Consider the following 20,566-nt stretch of genomic DNA (forward strand, 5'->3'; position numbering starts at 1 on the left):
ATATTACTACACTAATTATTACCAATAACCAAAATCCTGAAATAGACTTGCATATTACATTTTTACTCTAATAAACCACAACATTTTTGGCTGTATATTATATGATGAGATATTTCCAGTTTCAAACACTTAAAAACATAGTTTTATTTTAAAAACATTTATTAAACATCCAAAAGGTGCAAGTAGAAATTTAACTGTGATAGAAAATAGGGGTAAACTTGATAAGATTTTATAGCCTACTGTACTATTTACTCTTCAAATTAATCTCACTATCAATCCTATTTCATCATGGCAACTAAAGTAAAGTGAACTGGTGTCTGCTGTACAGTGTTTTGTAAAGTACAGTAAAGTACTTCAATTAATCTGTTGTGGTAATACTATAGTTGCTATGGTAACACAACAAGTGTAATATAAACAAATTACCCAGTTTGTTTTACAATATAGGGTATATTATACTACAATTCACCACACTTTACTGTAGTAAAACTACACTGTATTTCATTTTATTCGTTCACTATTCTTAATACTACACTATGCTAAAGCATCTATGAAGAGCAAAAGCACGATAGAAGGGGGAAACACAAGACACAAAAATTGTGAGTCTGCATCGTCCGACGGAGCGACAGCAGATCATTCGCACGTGAACAGCCGTGTTTTGAGGGCTCGCTAGCAGTTTTGTGCAGAACAAAGGACACCGGCGTGTGAGCAAAGAGATTCACTCTCTTGTATTACACGAATGAGCTCCCGACTTATAAAACTGCACTCACAACATTTGTCAGTGAAATAACGCTGTACTCCACCAGCCGAAATCATGTGTCTCGCACCCACAGCGAACCTCCCAGCAGCAGTTTTAACATGAAGTGACACGACATCTGACATACAGATGCCACTGAGTGTAGTGACACTTCCCGTGGCCATGCGCATTGAGTCAATAAAAGAAAGCTGATTGGCTATTGCATGTTGACCTCATTTGTAGTTGTAAACAAACACAAACCCGCTATTTTTATGTCTCTTTCACCAGCCTGACAGTCACATTCACACTGATAGAGCATTAGGGGCCTTTGGGTACCCCCGGGATCCTCCAAATTAATTTCAAGGCTTTTTAAGACCTTTTTACTACCATTTTTAAATGAAATTCAATGCCAACTTCGTACCCATTCTGACAGAAGTATGGGGGAAAACTGTCAAATCTGTATACATTTTGAACCCTAGAAAATAAGTGACTACTTGAATTGAGTAAAACTTTTATTTAAATGGTCAGTTATTTTTAATACATGCACAACAGCGTAACACACATTTGATTTTTAATAAACAAATAATTTTGAACTTTGTGTTGAACACTATAGGCTTCAAAGCTCTGCTGCCTTGGCTGCAATTGTTTCGCCCAGACTCTCAAGTCCTGTCAACTTCTGCTTGTGGCTTTTTCTCAACGCGTTTGCCGTAGAGTTGATGTTGAGCCACAGTAAGATAGGATGTTCCTTGGCTGTGGTGGCAATGCTTTTAATGTAGAAAATAGAGGTGTGAACCTACACTGGTCTCATGGTTTGGGTACGATTATCATGCTATCGTTTCGGTTCAATTTGATATCTCGGTGCATCACGGTGTATACACAGTTTTCTATTTGGGGGGAGGGGGGCTGTCTGTATAAACACACACACACACACAAGACCGGAAGTCATTCATTTTTGATGGAGAGTAGTGCGGGAGCTGCATGGAGTTCCAATCATCTCCGTATGCGGAAAATTCTGATCCAATTTGAGCTGCAGATCTGTTGAAATATTTGAACTCCTACGACTAGACCGTATGTGGCTGGCCAACAGGATGTGCTGTATTCCAGTGTTGTCCAAGCAGGTCCGTGTGCGCGAGATGAGAAATACTAGTTTATTTGGTTATTTATTTATTTTTTTATCAGAAAACTACATAAAAAATAAAACATTTTTATACATAAATGCAAGTAATAAAGTAATAAAAATATATATGGTTTGTGTTGTCTCCACATTCCCACCAATACTGTTAGTGGTCTATGACTTTCTAGTATTCATTCACTTATTCAACCATGGTGAATGCACAGAGAATAAAGGCTCTTGCTTTTACACTCTGGACACTGCCAGAACAGCTTCTCTCGCATGGTGCAGGTCAGAACAGAAAATTCTGTGCAAATGCCACAAGGCAGCGTAATCAAACAGTCATGTCCAAATGTCATGTGCAGTGGAAAGGCGGCTTTACGCTCTCTCTCATTCACACGCACACACACACACACACACACACACACACACACACACACACACATGTTATAGCCTTCCCGCACCACAAGAAATTTGGTCGGGTCCTGTGGTACAACCGCAGGAATGCAGTTCCCCTTCGGATGGGGAACTTCAATGCTATTAGTGGATTTATTTATTAATCCACAAATGGGGATTTCGTTTCAGAAAGCCAATCGTCTGAAAAAATATATAACGGGCCAATTAACTGCCAATTAATTGGCAGCGTAAGCTTGCGCATGCGTGCCTTATTGCCAATTAGCTCTGCATATAAGCACAGGGAAAGCAAGGAAACGCCATCCTTTTCGCTTCAGAGACTTTTACAGCCTTCTGAGAGAGTCGATGAGGGCTCCTCCTGCTGTAATCCAGCGATTTGAGCGAACGAGAGTGGTCTCCCAGTCCAGAGTGGGTACACGCGGTGGCAGACGGTAGAGCTGGGATTCTCCCTTGCCTGGTGTTCTCTGGGTTTGTTCCTCCAGAGCGTATAGTTGCTAATTTCCTAAAAGAGCAACACAGTCGTGCAGCACATCCTTTTCAGGATGGCGCTCCGACTATGCGTTTCTGGATGCGGTGGTTTCCTTTCTCCGGATGATGGGCACAATCACTGCGTTGCATGTTTGGGGGTCCAACATGTTAATGCGGTGCTCGCGGACAGTTTATGTCGTCATTGCGATGCCATGTCTCATGCGCAATTGAGATCGCGGCTAGCCCTTGTGAAAGGGCGAACCACCACAGCTGTCCCCTGCACTGCAGCGGGCACTCGGGCAGATCTGAGGGATTCAGCGAGAGATACACAAGCCCGCGGACATCCCGCTGCTCCGAGCGCTCCATCCAAGCTTCGGGCGGGGGAAGCAATCCGTCTAACCAGATGGTAGCCCTTGACACTCAATGACACCGGAGACTAGACGTCCAACACGGGATCGGAGGGTGGGCTTTCATTGTCCGATGATGATCCAAACCCGCTCGCCCACTCCGGGCAGGTGAGCGCTGTCAAGACAGATCCTGAAACGGACATGTTAGCCGTGCTTTCCCGCGCTGCTATCCCCTACCTCCGCGGCCGGACCGACTAGATGGGTGCTGCATAGAGAACCAGAGGGCAAAGCCTTCGAAGCCTCTCGTCCCCTTCTTCCCGGAGGTGCACAGTAGGCTCACACGGTTTTGGAGGGCACCTTTCTCTGCCTGTGCTGCGTGTTCTTCCGCCCTCACCACTCTTGACGGCAGAGCGGCTAGAGGGTAGGAAGTGTTTCCACCAGTCAAGCGCGCCATTGCGATCAATCTTTGTCCGCGTGGCGCCCCTTTTTGGCGGGGTCTGCCTCGTCTCTCGTCAAAAGCCTGTAGGTTATCTGCCTCCCTCGGAGCTAGAGCTTACAAAGCTGCGGGCCAGGCTGCTTCCGCCTTGCATGCGATAGCCACCTACCAGCGCTACCAAGCGCAGGTGCTGGCCGAGCTGCACGAGGGTGGGTCCAACCCAGGCTTGTTACACGAGTTTCGCACCGCAACCGACTATGCTCTTCGGACCACTAAGTCCGCTGCATGTGCGGTTGGGAGGACGATGTCCACATTAGTGGTCCAGGTGCGCCACCTCTGGCTAAACCTGGCTGACATGCGAAAAGTCGACAAAGTTTGCTTTCTTGACTCCCCCATATCCCAGGCTGGCCTGTTCGGCTACTTCGTCAGTAAATTCACCCAGGAGTTCAAGGCGATAAGAGAGCAGTTAGATGCGATGGGCACTGTCATCTATCGGCGGGACCATAAGCCCGCTCTGCCCGCCGAACCATCCACATCTGCTGCTCCTCACCGAGGGCGTCCGCCTACGAGTGCTGCTCCACCTCCGCCGAAGCGGGCATGTCGAGCACCTCGGACGCAGACAGCCCCCCCTGCCCAGGGCGCCGTTAAGTGCGGTAAACGGACTGCGTAGGATCCCTGAGACAGGTCATCTGGAGAAGAGGAAATTTGCTCTTTCCCCGCTGGAGGGCAAGGCCCCAATTCCGACGGTACTTTTCAGTGCCACAAAACATCAATAAAAGAGCACTTTTCCGCTTCCTCAGATGTGACAGCATGAACCCTGCCAGTCCGAGATGCTCTGCTTCCCAGCTCGCAGGCTCTGTGTGCTTTGCCTGTGGCTCACGAGCACTGGGAGGACAGTCTCCTTTCTCCCACCCCTCGAGCCCCCTCTCCGGAGTTTGGGTGCGGAGTGATAGCGAATCTCTCGCCTCCAGCTCTTCCGCGGGACCCTCGCGCTTCCCGGATCAGCACACCCACTCTGCCCTGCCCTACTGCTGTTACGTCAGCGATTGTAGCAATGAGTCCATTAGCGAGAGCTCTGCCTGCCTGGTTAGCGTAAGCCCGCCGCTCGCGGTGGCTCCTACGCACAATCAGACTCGGTTATGCGATTCAGTTCGCAAAACGGCCCCCAAAGTTCACGGGTTTGTATTTCACCAGGGTCACCCCCCTGTCCGCCCCTGTCTTGCGAGAGGAGATTGCTGTCCTCCTGGTGAAGGATGCAATCGAGCCGGTCCCTCCAGCCGAGATGGAGAGCAGGTTTTACAGCCCGTACTTCATCGTACCCAAAAAGAGCGGTGGGTCACGGCCAATCCTAGATCTGCGCGTTTTGTACCGCTGTCTGCACAAGCTGCCGTTCAGAATGCTCAAGCAGAGGCGCATCCTCCGGTGCGTTCGTCCTCAGGTTTGGTTTGCAGCAATACACCTGAAGGACGCATATTTCCATGTCCTCGCCACCATCAGTTTCTGCGGTTTGCGTTCGAAGGTCGAGCGTGGCAATACAAAGTCCTCCCCTTCGGACTCTCTGTCTACGCAGGTCTTCACCAAGCTCACGGAGGGTGCCTTAGCGCCCCTTCGGCTCGTGGGCATCCGCATACTCAATTATCTCGACGACTGGTTGATTTTAGCCCACTCTCGGGAGCAATTGATTATGCACAGAGACAAGGTGCTCCGGCACCTCCACCTGTTGGGGCTTCAGGTCAACCGAGAAAAGAGCAAACTCGCCCCCGTGCAGAGGATCTCTTTTCTCGGGTTGGAGCTGGACTCGGTCACCATGACAGCGCGCCTCTCAGGAGAGCGCGCTCAGCTGATGTTGAACTGTCTGAGAGCTCTCAGACAGCAAAATAGAGGTCCCACTAAAATTATTTCAGAGGCTCCTGGGGCATATGGCATCCGCAGCCACTGTCACGCCGCTCGGATTACTCCATATGAGACCACTTCAGCACTGGCTTCACGATCGAGTCCCCAGACGCGCATGGCACTGTTACTGCGCTGTGTCGCTGTGCCCTCAGCCCTTGGAACGACCCCTCGTTCCTACAGGCCAGAGTGCCTCTAGGACAGGCGTCCAGTCATGTTGTTGTCTCAACAGATGCTTCCAGCACGGGCTGGGGGGCTGTGTGCTCCAGGCATGCAGCTGCGGCCCTGTGGAAAGGAACCCAGTTGCATTGGCATATCAATCGCCTGGAGCTGTTGGCAGTGTTCCTCGCTCTCTACCGCTTTTTTCCGGTGCTGGAGCAGCAACACGTGGTGGTCAGGACAGACAGCACGGCGGCGGTGGCGTATAACAACCGCATGGGGGGTATTCACTCTCGCCGTATGTCTCAGCTTCTCTGGAGTCATTTGCAGCTGAAATCGCTGCGCCATTCACATTTCAGGCAAGCTCAACCGTGCAGCCGATGCGCTCTCACGGCAACTTTTACGTCCCGGAGAATGGAGAGTCCACCTCGAAACTGTTCAGCTGATATGGGCGCAACTCAGGGAAGCCCAGATCGATCTGTTTGCTTCTCCCGAGATCGCTCATTGCCAGTTGTTTTTTTCCCTGACTGAGGGCTCTCTCGGCACGGATGCACTGGCCCACAGCTGGCCTCGGGGCATGCGCAAATATGCGTTTCCCCCAGTGAGCCTGCTCGCGCAGTTACTGTGCAAGGTCAGGGAGGACGAGGAACAGGTTTTGCTGGTTGCGTCCGTCTGGCCCAACCGGACCTGGATGTCAGGACTCTCCCTCCTTGCGACAGCCCTCCCCTGGCAGATCCCTTTGAGAGAGGACCTACTCTCTTAGGGACAGGGCACCATCTGGCACCCTCGCCCCGATCTTTGGAACTTCCACGTGTGGTCCTTAGACGCGAGGAAGAACCTACCGATCGCGGTGGTTAATACCATCACTCAAGCTAGAGCCCCCTCCACGAGGCGCGCCTATGCCCTGAAGTGGAGTCTATTCACTAAATGGTGCGTCTCTCGCAGAGAAGACCCCCAAAATTGCTAGATCAGCATAGTGTTTTCTTTCCTTCAGGAGAAGCTGGAAAGCAGGCTGTCGCCCTCCACACTCAAGGTTTACGTGGCTGCCATCTCCGCTCATCATGAGGCGGTGGCTGGCAGCACCGTGGGAAGGCATAACCTTATCATCCGGTTCCTCAGAGGCGCTAGGCGAATTAATCCACCCTGCCTTCTCTCATGGCCTCTTGGGATTTCGCCCTCGTTCTCACGAGCCTGCGTACAGATCCCTTTGAGCCACTTGACTCAGTATCTTTAAGATTTCAGTCCCTGAAGACAGCTCTGCTGGTCGCGTTGGCATCTATTAAGAGGGTTGGATGCATTTTCAGTCAGTGACTTGTGCCTGGAATTCGGGCCAGATTACTCTCACGTTATCCTGAGACCCCGCCCGGGATATGTGCCCAAGGTTCCTACCACACCATTTACAGACCAGGTAGTGAGCCTGCAAGCGCTGCCCCCGGAGGAGGCAGACCCAGCCCTTTTCTTACTTTGTCCAGTTCGCACTTTGCATATTTATCTGGACCGCACTCAGGGCTTTAGATCATCTGAGCAGCTCTTTGTCTGTTATGGCGGTCGGCAGCAGGGAAGTGCCGTATCAAAACAGAGGTTGGCCCACTGGATAGTGGATGCCATCCCCCTCGCTTATCAGAGCCAGGGCGAGCAGTGTCCCCCGAGAGTGCATGCGCACTCCACTCGGAGCATCGCATCCTCTTGGGCGTGTGCACGCGGCGCCTATCTAACAGACATCTGTAGAGCTGTGGGCTGGGCGACACCTAATACATTTGTAAGGTTTTACAATCTGCGAGTGGAGCCGGTTTCCTCAAGGGTATTAGGTAACCCTTGGTAATTGAGGAAACTCTTGGTAATTAAAACTCGGAAGGGTGTGGAAACACGCTTGCTGTGCCATTCTCCCTAACACGGAGATACGTGCGCTTTTTTATCTGTCAGTAAAATTCCCCGTCAGGTGAGCACTGCAGATTCCTCCGAGGCCCCAAGCACTGACTAAACGGAGGAGTTACTTGCTGGCCCACTGGTCAGCACACGTTTTGGGTATAGGTGCACGCTATGCGTGATCCCCACTTGGCGATCCCATATGCTTATTCAGCCATGGTGCAGTCCCCCCTCATGGGCGGACCCGTGTCTTCCCTCTCTGCTAACCATCTTATTTTATGCGTACTCCCCCTTTTCAGGGCTAGTCCATATATTTTTGCCATCATATCTCCCCATTGGGTAGCAGATGGCCTCCGCAGCGTCCTCCCTATCAGGAATGCACGCTTTCCCAATGTACTGTCATATTTTCCTAGAATTATCTAAATTATCTATTATCTTGCGACTCCCAAAAAATATATCTAAATCCGTAAAACTTCTTTTGAAGTGGGATAAGGGCCAGGGATCACGTTGGAGGACCACGCCTCTCTTTGATGCAGGAGTGCTCACGCTATGCCTGGCTATCCTCTCATCGGAAGCGAAGGTAAGGTGCAGTCATTATGGCGTTTTCCAGACATTTCCCCATTCGTGGATTAATAAATAAATCCACTAATAGCATTGAAGTTCCCCATCCGAAGGGGAACGCTCTGGTTACTAAAGTAACCCTCGTTCCACGAGGAGGGGAACAGAAATGCTTTATAGCATCGCCATAATGATTGTTCCTTAGCTGTAAGTGTCAGTCTCTTCAGCTTAAAAAAATGGCGTTTCCTTGCTTTCCCAGTCCTTATATGTGAAGCTAATTGGCAATAAGGCACACGTGCGCAAGCTTACGCTGCCAATTCATTGGCATTTCATTGGCCCGTTATATCCTCTTTCAGACGATTAGCTTTCTGAAACGAAATCCCCATTCGTGGATTAATAAATAAATCCACTAATAGCATTTCTGTTCCCCTCCTCTTTGAATGAGGGTTACTTTAGTAACCAGAGCGACCTCTATCCAGAAGAATCACTGTAACAGCCGAGAGGAGAGGAAAAGTCATGCCAGCAGGTCAAACGGGCCACAGTGGAAGAGAGAGAAATAGTTTAGTTTCATTCTCTCAATCGCAGTGAAATAGGAGCTTCTGCTGTAAGTGTCAATGAAAGACTGTCCAGAAGACACATGCAGTGAAATTGAGCACAGTCTTTAAGTAGTTTTTAAGTAGTTGGAGCGCTGTAAATACTCTTGCTTGCCAAAGTAAGCTATGGCGACGCACTTTCTGCTATGACATGGAGCGCGAGATGCACTCAAAGTTACGCTGCATTAATTTTTTAATTAGCCTACATTAGTAACAGTTAACTTTGTTACAGTATGATGTTTAATCATGGGAAAGGCAAAAATAAATTAAAAAATTAAGACCTTCGTAACAAATCTAAGACTTGATATATGAAATTCAAGGCTTTTAAGGTCTTAATTTAAGATTATCAAATTTAAGAGTTTTTCAATGCTTTTAAGACCCTGCGGGGCACTCTGTTTATTCTGTCAGGTGAGAAACATAAATATTCATGACCCAAAAATAAAATGTGAATAATTAATTTTATTAAAATGTTGTTTTTTTTTTAAAATAAACTGATTCTTTTAACTATAAGTCACATTTGAGTATATTGGAAAAAGAAAAGCTTTGAACATGCAACATTTCGCAATATACTATATATAGTAATGATTTTAAATATATTTTTATAGATAAACATACATTAGTATGTTATTACTATTATTAGTATAGATATGATTGAAATCAAATCCCTGTAAATGTTTTGTTTCTTCTTCTGCCAATCCACTGAAAGAGGCTCCACATTCTGTAACCCAATATGAAACTGTATCTGTTGAGTGGAGAATCATTTACCTCAGTGTCTCCAGTTTACAGTGTTGACTCTTCAGTCCATCAGAGAGAAGCTTCACTCCTGAATCCTGCAGGTCATTGTTACTCAGGTCCAGCTCTCTCAGGACACAGTTTAAGGATTGTAGAGCTGAAGACAAACTCTCACAGCACTGAACAGTGAGATTACACTTGACCAGTCTGAAAAAGAAGAACACAGATTACATTAACAGTGTGATTTCAGTCATTCATCTGATGTAAAAACAAACTATGAGGTAAATAATATGACAAAAACTTGTATCAGTTAGAATGACTGACTATTGCTATTTAATAAAACTGAATATTAAATGCCAACTAATTTGTTCTTGAATACTTTGAAATGTAAGAAAACTGCTAAATTTGAGTTCAGATAAGAGGACCACGAGACTTTATATATTTATAAACCTGCAAAATGCAAATGATCAGAGCCTGTCAAACCTGCTCCAATAAACCAATTCACAGATAAACTAGAAATATAATCATTAAAAATATAAAATATAAATAAAGATTTAGAGGTAATTGATTAAAATAATCATTAAAATACACTGATTTCTGAACTGTTTAAGAAAAAAACTTTCATTTGAAGAGCAGCATTTTGCAGTTTCTCCACTAATGCTCTTAAATATATCTGGACATTTCCATCTCAATCAAAACACTTTTTAATGTTGTTGAGTGGAGAATCATTTACCTCAGTGTGTCCAGTTTACAGTGTTGACTCTTCAGTCCATCAGAGAGAAGCTTCACTCCTGAATCCTGCAGGTCATTGTTACTCAGGTCCAGCTCTTTCAGGACACAGTTTGAGGATTGTAGAGCTGAAGACAAACTCTCACAGCACTGAACAGTGAGATTACAGCCCTGTAGCCTGTGTAGAGGACAGTAAAAGGAGGAGTGATTTCTCCTCATAGGAAAAGGAAAAGACTCTAACTCTAACTATTCAGAGTTGCTTTAATGGTCCCATGGAGGAAGATCAAACATTTGTATTTTATTATAACATAAACTTTTTTAAAGAAAAGATCTCTGGACCAAAATGAGTCAGCCAGACAGATTAATTTTGCTATTTCTGAGCAGAATTTTGTAAAGAAAAAAAAAAAATCTGCAGATTTAAGCAGAATGATTTAAAAGAGTAACAATCATAACAAAAACCTATTATTTAAAATAAATAAAACTTTATAACTGTTATTTAATGTTTACAATGCAAATCCATTCAGATCCACAAATTTGTTAAACAAAGCAAGTCTCTCATATAATATAAACAGACAGAAAATATGACTGTAAAAACTGTATTGTAAATAAATCACATGAACATGTTTATATTAGTCAATAATATTCCTGAAATTAATATAAAACTGACTGAATATAATTTTACACACATTAACATCAGTAAATAAAGAGACTCAGTGATGGGCTGAACATCTGAACATTACAGCATATGCTCATTACCTCATCAGACTTTACAACATTTCACAATGTAAAAGTCATTTGTGGTAGCATTTATTTGATGGAAATGTTTTTATTTTACCTCAGTGTCTCCAGTTTACAGTGTTGACTCTTCAGTCTATCAGAGAGAAGCTTCACTCCTGAATCCTGCAGGTCATTGTTACTCAGGTCCAGCTCTCTCAGCACACAGTTTGAGGATTGTAGAGCTGAAGACAAACTCTCACAGCACTGAACAGTGAGTATACACCTCTGTAGCCTTTGTAGACGACAAAGAGCAACAAAATCAGCAGTAAGAAATGAGCAGTGTTGAGTGTTCATGAGTCCAGTCTACAGTGATAAAAGTAACACTGGAAATAAACTATATATATATATATATATATATATATATATATATATATATATATATATATATATATATATATATATATATATATATATATATATATACTGCTCAAACAATAAAGGGAACACTAAAATAACACATCCTAGATCTGAATGAATGAAATGCCAAACACACCGGCATATGGTCTCACAAGGGGTCTGAGGATGTCATCTCAGTACCTAATGGCAGTCAGGCTACCTCATGGTGTTGTACCATGGTGTTGGGCTGCAACCCCCACCTGTGGACATCGAGCCCTCATACCACCCTCATACCCTCATAAAAAGAAAATATATTATTTTTATTGATTGATTGATTGAAACTACATTAAACTAAACCTGTATTCCCCATTCATATGACTGTAATGAATTATTGAACAGATTATTAATAACTAATCAGAGAGCATTTTACTAAGCTCAGTGTAAAGTTTAGTGTTTAGGCCTACAGTAAATGTAATATTAGAGGCATGTCTGCGGCGAGACGGCAATACTGTGTCTAAAATTACACTATTTCTCTGATCAGAAAACAAACACAATTATCCAAGAGCAACACTGTGTTAGATTTGAGCAAATACGCATCAACAAATGTCCTATTCAGCTGGAGGAGCACAGGGATTTACAGGGATTTAAGTTATTTTCCAGGATAAACTGTAAAGCAAATGAAGTAGATTATTAAATAAGTACAAATGTTGTTTGTGTGAGTAAAAAGTCAAGAAAAGTTTGTTAAATACGTTTAGAAATGCTGAAATAAATGAGCAAATAAGGAAACAGAACACTGCCGCCGCGTCCCCATGCAGTAATATGGTGTATCAGCGATCTCACACGATATGGCCAGCTAAAGATTTTCTGTTAAAGCAGGGCAGTGATTCACTAAACTGATCTGAGTCTTCAGTGCAGACTGATGTGTGTCTTCTGTGATCCATCAATGAATACTCACAGAGCTTTTCTGCAGTTTCTCACAGCTGGTATCAGTCTCCGTCTTCCCTCATCTGATGTTTTGAATTTATTAGAGTCTAACTCATCCAGCGGCTCCTCTGACATCTCAATCAAGTAGGAGATTGTTGAGCAGTGAGCAGGAGAGAGTTCCTCCTCTGAGTGTTTGTCTGATTTCACAAACTCCTGAATCTCTCTGGCCAGAGTCTGATCTTTCACCTCCAGCAGACAGAGGAACAGATTGATGGATCTTTCAGCTGAGAGAGGGTCATCTCTCTTGATCTTGTCTTTAATGTACTGTGTTATTCTCCTGATGTTCTCTGAGCTCTCTTCTGTGTGTGTCAGCAGATCCTGGAAGAGTCTCTGATTGGACTCCAGTGAGACGCCCAGCAGGAACCGCAGGAACAGATCCAGATGACCATTACTACTCATGACAGCTTTAACTACTGCTGAACTGAGCAGATCATACAGAGACTTCTTAGAGCTGGACTGGTGATATTGATCATATGAATATTGACATTTATAACCATCCATCCACTCATCTTCATCATCTGAATATTTTTCGTCATGAATCAACTCCAGTGGTTCTGTGTTCTCATACCTGTCCTGTAGATATTGATTATATCTATATGGATTATACTCCAGCGGTTCTCTGTTCTCTGTTAAATGGCAGTAAAACTTGAAGAAAGCAGCCAGAAACTCCTGAAAGCTGAGATGGATGAAGCTGTAGACTTTCCTCTGATGAATCACAGATTCCTCCTTGAAGATCTCAGTGCAGATCCCAGAATACACTGAGGCGTCAGTGACGTCTATGCAGCTCTCAATCAGGTCCTCCTCATAAAACATCACATTGCCCTTCATCAGCTGTCTGAAAGCCACTTCAGCAAGTTTGAGGATCACTCCTCTGTTGGACTGCAGATTCTTTGGATCTCTCTCTTCATACTTCGGCTTCCTCATGTTGATCTGAATCAGCAGGAAGTGGATGTACATCTCAGTCAGAGTTTGAGGGATTTCTGCACTCACATCATCTTCCAGGAGCTTCTGAAGCACAGTGGAGGAGATCCAGCAGAAGACGGGTATGTGGCACATGATCTGGAGGCTTCTTGCTCTTCTGATGTGGGAGATGATTCTGCTGGCTTGATGCTCGTCGTTGATTCTCTTCCTGAAATATTCCTCCTTCTGAGGCTCAGTGAATCCCTGAATTTCTGTCAGACGGTTGATGTATCTGGAGGGGATCTGATGGGCTGCTGCTGGTCTGGAGGTGATCCAGATGAGAGCAGAGGGAAGCAGATCTCCTTTCAGGAAGCTCCGCATCAACACAGCCACTGATGAAGATTCAGTCACAGCACAAACTTTCTCCTCATCTGAAAAGTTGAGTGTGATTCTGCTTTCATCCAGACCATCAAAGATGAACACAACTCTACACTGCTCATAAATCTTGGGCTCCAGATCTTCAAGTTCAGGATGAAAGTCCAGCAGAAGGCTGTGAAGACTGTACTGATGATCTCTGATCAAGTTCAGCTCTCGAAATGGAAGCACAAACATGAAATCTACATCCTGGTTGGCTTTTCCCTCGGCCCAGTCCAGAATGAACTTCTGCACAGAGACGGTTTTTCCGATTCCAGCGATGCCTTTAGTGAGAACAGTCTTGATCTGGGCTTTCTCCTTCTTGATCTTCTCCTCATGTCCAGCTCCAGCTGAGGCTTTAAAGATGTCATTGCAGTAGACTGGAGTGTGTTGTGAGGGTTTTGTTCTGGCTCTTTTCTCCATCTGTAAAACCTCATGTTCTTCATTCACTCCTTCACTCTCTCCTTCTATGATGTAGAGCTGTGTGTAGATGCTGTTCAGGAGGGTTTGAGTCTCTCCATGGTTGATTCCCTCAAATAATCTCTCATACTTGTTCTTCATGCTGGTTTTGTGCTGGTCTTTGACTCTCTGAAGTTCATCATGTTCTGGTTGGAGTGAATCCTGCTGCAGGTCTCCAGTCTGATCATCTCTATGCACACTGCAGGAACAACAACAACACAAAGAGTCAATGAGTGTGAGTGTAAAGATCCTCTAGTGAAGCCATGTGTGTTTTCTCTGAACCAGCTGAGACACAATACACAGATTTAATCAGATTTAACTAAACACCACACTCTGATCACATCAAACACCACACACTGATCACTTTAAACACCACACACTGATCACTTTAAACAGCACACACTGATCACTTTAAACACCGCACACTGATCACTGTAAACACCACACACTGATCACTGTAAACAGCACACACTGATCACTTTAAACACCACACACTGATCACTTTAAACAGCACACACTGATCACTTTAAACAGCACACACTGATCACTGTAAACAGCACACACTGATCACTTTAAACACCACACACTGATCACTTTAAACACCACACACTGATCATCACTTTAAACAGCACACACTGATCACTGTAAACACCACACACTGATCACTTTAAACACCACACACTGATCATCACTTTAAACAGCACACACTGATCACTGTAAACACCACACACTGATCACTTTAAACACCACACACTGATCATCACTTTAAACAGCACACACTGATCACTGTAAACACCACACACTGATCACTTTAAACACCACACACTGATAACTTTAAACACCACACACTGATCACTTTAAACACCACACACTGATAACTTTAAACACCACACACTAATTCCTTTAAACACCAAACACTGAGCACTTTAAAGTTAGTTATAATACTATTTTCTTTCATTTAGAAATTTTTATTATTATTATTTATTTGTTATTTGTATGCCAGTTTGAATGATTTTAACTCGACTGACTGGGCATAATCAGTGGTTATCAGCTGATAGATATGGGCCAGTAGGGGCCTTCTGCCCCTACTAGTAGGCTGTTATCATCCATCCACATGGTTAATCAGCTATAGATCACATACGGCTTTAAGTAACGATAATTATTAACATTATTTATAAAAGCCCCATTAATTGTGTTTTATTAACGTCTACCCCTCCCCCTACCCTAAACCCAACCATCACAGTAATGTAAAAACAGATCTGAGTCTACTCTATTAGTAAAGCTGATTAACCATGTGGATGGATGATAACAGCCCATTGAGCCTACAAGTAGGTGCAGAAGGTCCCTACTGAACCATAACTATCAGCCCATTCAATAGTGATTACATCAGAACCGGCATACAAATAACAAAAAATATAATAATAATAATAATATTTAAATAAAGGAAAATAGTATTAAATTGGGTGTTGCATTGTGCTGTCTGTAGTTCTGAAGGTTGTTGTGATCATATAGTTGTTAAATGTTTTGCATCTCCATCTCTGCTGTCTGAATCTTTCACTGCTTCACCATGACTGTGTTTGCTCTGCTTCTGTCCTCTGTCAGCGATTTACATCGATTTACATTTACTGCTTCTGTCCTCTGTCAGCGATTTACATCGATTTACATTTACTGCTTCTGTCCTCTGTCAGCGATTTACATCGATTTACATTTACTGCTTCTGTCCTCTGTCAGCGATTTACATCGATTTACATGATAATCTCCAGATCATACAAGTGTTTGCTCTCAGAGTTCAGTAACAGCGTTGTCATTTTGCTGCACATTATTAAAATAATAATAATCAGAGAATCTGAATACATTTTTATCTTAAATCAGTATCTCTTTTGACCATAATTATCAGGTAAAATGTGGTGTGTTTGTCTCACACAACTTGTTTATTAACAGTGTCTAAAACTCTTTCTTTTCCCACACTTTGCTGACTATTGTATAAGCCTGTAAACTCACTCTACTAACTCTAACAGTTAGACTATTGAGACTTTAGTCTCTTATTACAGCTTCAGTACTTCACTAATGATCAGATGCGAGTATGTGGACTTTCAGTTTTGAAGTATCCTGTAAATGTAATACTTGTAAATGTTTGATCTTCTAGAAACACAGGATCATATAAATGCTGCAGTGTAATCATGTGTGTGTAGAGATGATCTACCTGATAGCAAGTTGTGTGATTTTACTCCTAAATGTTATTGGTGGGTTCATAGACTCGTCATTCTTCATAGACACACAGCTGGGCTCTGCTTCTGCTCTCTTCCTCTTACGTGAGCTAAAACAGAGAAGATTAAAGTTGAGCGCTGCACACACTGCACAAACCTGATATTAATCATTCTTCATTTACAAAAACACTTAAATTAATTTCCTTTATATTTGAACAGAAACTGTCTGAATGTGGAAAATATCAGCAAACACAGATCAAGGCTCATTTCTAGTAGAGAAAACCCAACAGAAATGCAGCACTATTAGAGCAGATTAGAGCTGAAACTAATCATCAAATCACTGAATGAAGCCCACAGTGTAGGTGTGGGAGGAGCTTAATTATGCAGGCGTGTCAATCATCATCACATGACTATATAAGCAGCAGTATAAACTGCACTGTGTCAGCTGACTGTTATTCCCGCCTCCAGCAGCTCCCCTTATCCTTCTCCTCATCACTCAGTCTTCAGAAGGTCACTCATTGGGGGTTTGTCTGCAGAGTTCCAGTCCAAACTTTAAGGACAGCAAGACAAGTTAATTTACCATCATCTATCATGACTGAATGAGCAGCAGAACTCGAGAAATATCAATTCTAGAAACCAAATGTGTTGATCAGCAGCATCTATGAGGCCAACACAACATGATGATGACTGCGCTTCAGTGAAAACAGACTCAGATCAGAGGAATGGCTGATCAGTACAGCACAGAAACAGCAGGGGAAAGTGTGCAGGAAAAGCCCTTTATGGCAAGAGACCGGGAACACTTTAGTTTAGCTCACAATTCATACTATTTGTAAAAGAGGTTGGTGGACTGAGCCCAGAGCTGGACACGAGCTGTGCTCTCTCCTCATGCATACTGTGACATCACAAGCAGAATCCTATAGAGCTCGTACTTGATCATGCGCTGATCACGAGCACAGGCAACCAATCAAAACGCAGCATAGGACTGCGGTACATTGAGACTGTTAACTGGTTTCATTCTGATCAGATAGAGAGAAAGGTCACATGCTTTGCTTTCCGCCAAATTCCAGTCAGTTTTGTGAGCGTCAATGATAAAAAGTAAGTGTTTATGCATCATTTACATACCTGTTACCACTGTTTAATAGTTATAATATTGTATTAAGATTACTGATTTATCCGCGAGCTCGTACAGAATCGCGGACAGCCGCGGCTAGTATTTGCGATCTTTTATGTAAATATAATTGCTTTAAATGACAATACATACATCACCTAGTTGATCCATGCTTTTTGTTATATTTTTTGTTATAAGTTAAAAGCCTGTTAATGGTGAGAATTATTCTTTTTATATAAGTTTATCTGCCTTGCTTCATCTGCTTTGCTCATGCATGTCAGTTATAAAATGTATATTGTAGTTTAGTGTTGTGTATAAACATTTCTACTCGTTACTGTTATCCTTATTTTCTAAATTTACTTATTAATGTATATTTTCTTTCTTTTGTTTAGACCACACACACACACACACTCCCATGTAAAAGACTGTACCTATTCAAGTGTGATGGACATTAAAGAGCTTTAAATGGGGTTCAAGTCTTTGTGTCCTTACAGGCACTCCATGGCGACGGCCAAATTCACCTAAAAACCAGTTAACTCCAATACACTATTAACTATTATTATCTGTGTAATGTGAGCATATTAACTGCACATTAGTAGTCATACAGTATGATCTTATTGTGGATCCCTAACCCTACCCAAGACCTAAACCCACCTTCTACCTCACTAACTAGTAATAATTCGCTGATTGGTTTGGTTATACTATCAATTGTGGCCTGAAGTGTAAAGCGGAGATCTTCAAGCACTATCCTGCAAAGCTCAGATACAACATCTAACATCTGAAACCCAACAGATCCACAACACTAATTACTTGATTCATTTATTATAAAAATACTCATCAGTTGCAGATATTAAAGAGATGATCTACCTGACAGCAGGTCGTGTGTTTTCACTCTTAAAATATAGCGGTCGATCCATGGACCGGTCACTCTTCATAGACACACAACTGGGCTCTGCTTCTGCTCTCTTCCTTTTACATGAGCTAAAAACAGAGAAGATTAAAGTTCAGCGCTGCACACACTGGAGTCAACACAGCAGATTTATTCAACATTTCATCATTAAAACATTGTTTAAACAGCACTTCATGATACTTTTCATGATGATTGTACAAAATCTTGCTGGCGTTGTGTGTTAAATATTTTGACAGATTAAAAACACAACTAACAGAGAGTAAATATAATATCCCCAGACAGCACACATATGTTAGGCCGATGTCGGTCGAAGGTCAACACGTCGGCCCCTTTAAATCTAACATCTATATATGGTCAGCCAAACATACGCATGTTCATTCGGTCGCGTGTTCTATTGTTCCAGCTCATCAAACGTCGGCTCTGCATCAGTTAACGACCAGAGGGCGACGAAGCACTTCATAAGCACTTTATCTCTCATGCCCATGAAAGAATCCGGCAACATATTTGGTTTACAAGTAAGTTTTCGTGTGCATAATAAATTAGACAAACGCGACATACTTCATGTCTATTGCGTTAGTCAGTCTAGCTTTAAATTGCCTGCATTAATGCATTAAAACTGACCAAAATATCTACAACATATAATTTCAATTCATTATAATATAAAAAAGTTTTGTTTTCATTGTTATGTTTTTTTAATAATGAAAACATTTTTTCCTGCTGTAAACTGGTTTGCTTTTTTTATTGTGGCTTTTTCTAAAGCATTTTTTCCAGTGTAAGTTAAAAGCAAAGTCTGTTCTGCATTTTAGCTGTTAAATTAAAATAAATACCTTTTTACAGAGTGACATCTTTATTTTAAGTACAAGCATTTATATTTAGTGCTTATATATTTTTGACAGTGAATCTGAGGCACAAATAAAGTGTGACTTTGTTTTGTAACAGTTTATAACAATTTATAAGCTCATCTTAAAAATAATAGCGTATATAAAACCGCTAAATGCATTTTAAATTCAAGATTTAATTTAAAAGGTTATTATTTAAATTGTTTATGGAGTGATCATGTTTATTTATGTAATACTGCATGACTTCGATGTGCGTGCGAGCGCGTCTCATTCCAACACTGGAGCGGGAAGGTTGTTGCTATGGGAAACGAGGCAACGACATGACACGACGACACCACCTGAAAGAGACAACAACTTCTCTCACGCTGCTGTTTTGACTGTTTTTAGGCAAGTTTAGTCCCTAAAACAGGGCAAATACTACATAAAATTGTTCCTCACACTTTTATTATTGGTAATTGATGCATATTCTGTTAAATATTTATGTTATATAAGAGTGGTTAGTAGAAATGCTCCTATCAGCATTTTTGCGACCGATCACTGATTGCCAAAATTATGATCTGCAGATTGCCGATCACTGCCGATCACAGAATGGCAGGGGAATGGCCATTCAATTAGGGCTGTGACGGTCACCATGACAACTGTGTCACCGCGATAGACGGCTGCGAGGAAAAAAAGCTGCCTGTAATCAACTCTTATAAACACAAACGCCCAGCTAGTCAGTCAGATGTTGCAGAGGCATTTCCAGAAATGGCCTGGTGCAAAAAAGAAAGTGATGAATAGAAGACATTGATGAGAAATGGAGAAACATATTTGGTAAGTTAAGAACGCGCTGCTCCGCAGTGTGGAGAAACCTGCTTTCCGAGAAATGTGGGAGGCGGAACAGAAGCAAGAAACAGTATCTGTGCATTTGCGCTACAAGCACACCGTCTGAACGTGTATTGCTGGAAACATTATAATCCCAATTAGGTCTTCACTTAAACTGGACAAAGTCAACATGTTAGTTTTTCTGCCAAAGAATTTAAAATATAAATAGAAAACAAAAGATGGACAGAACCTACACTTGTTTTTTTAAACATCTAACTTGTATTGTCACTAGCAGGCTTATATTTTTGTACTTCTTATAATTATTGCTATTTATACTATTACGGATTAGTAAAGTGCCATTTAGGCTATTTGTTAAGTTCTTAAATATGTAACAATTAATTATTATTATACGGTTTCAAGCAGTTAAAGCTATTTGATATTTAACTACAATATTTATAAGCAGTTTTGTGTTGTTTTATTAATGAAAGTTCAAAAAAACATTTATACGAATGTTTTATTAATTAATATTTTATTAAGATATTCCTTAATTTTTACATAAAAGGTCAATTAACTTAGGTAGGCTACTTTATTTCTTGGTGGTACGGGAGGAAACTTTTTTTGCCCGTGAATATGTTCTCTCTACTTAAAAAAATTAATAGATAAATATCATTATAGATATAAATATCACAAAATCATTCTTCATAATGGGATTCACTTAATCAATAAACCTATTGCGCCGACAAGAACAAGCCCTAAAACAAAGTCTAGAGAGAGAAGAGTTAATAATATGCA

The 20,566-nt window shown here is 42.5% G+C and overlaps 2 protein-coding genes across 5 annotated transcripts in view; both read right to left on the reverse strand.

The window, feature by feature from the left end:
- LOC137491105 (uncharacterized) overlaps positions 1-20,566 on the reverse strand; it is a 698,540-nt gene that overhangs the window by 663,803 nt on the left and 14,171 nt on the right. The gene's annotated exons all lie outside the window — the stretch shown is intronic.
- The window catches only part of LOC137491078 (NACHT, LRR and PYD domains-containing protein 3-like), a 37,870-nt gene that overhangs the window by 3,128 nt on the left and 14,176 nt on the right, over positions 1-20,566 (reverse strand). For 2 of the 4 annotated variants that reach the window (XM_087248400.2, XM_087248401.2), the window contains exons 5-10: positions 18,089-18,202; positions 16,110-16,223; positions 12,105-14,105; positions 10,872-11,045; positions 10,041-10,214; positions 9,341-9,514 (exon numbers count right to left, since the gene is read on the reverse strand). In XM_087248400.2, coding sequence (XP_087104526.1) covers positions 9,341-9,514; positions 10,041-10,214; positions 10,872-11,045; positions 12,105-14,105; positions 16,110-16,223; positions 18,089-18,202 — 2,751 coding nt within the window. The remainder of the gene's footprint in view (positions 1-9,340; positions 9,515-10,040; positions 10,215-10,871; positions 11,046-12,104; positions 14,106-16,109; positions 16,224-18,088; positions 18,203-20,566) is intronic. The other 2 variants (XM_087248402.2, XM_088650090.1) reach the window with 2 other exon arrangements.

Source organism: Danio rerio, chromosome 4, assembly GCF_052040795.2.
Source record: "Danio rerio strain M-AB ecotype USA chromosome 4, GRCz13ab, whole genome shotgun sequence".
Taxonomy (NCBI): Eukaryota; Metazoa; Chordata; class Actinopteri; order Cypriniformes; family Danionidae; genus Danio; species Danio rerio.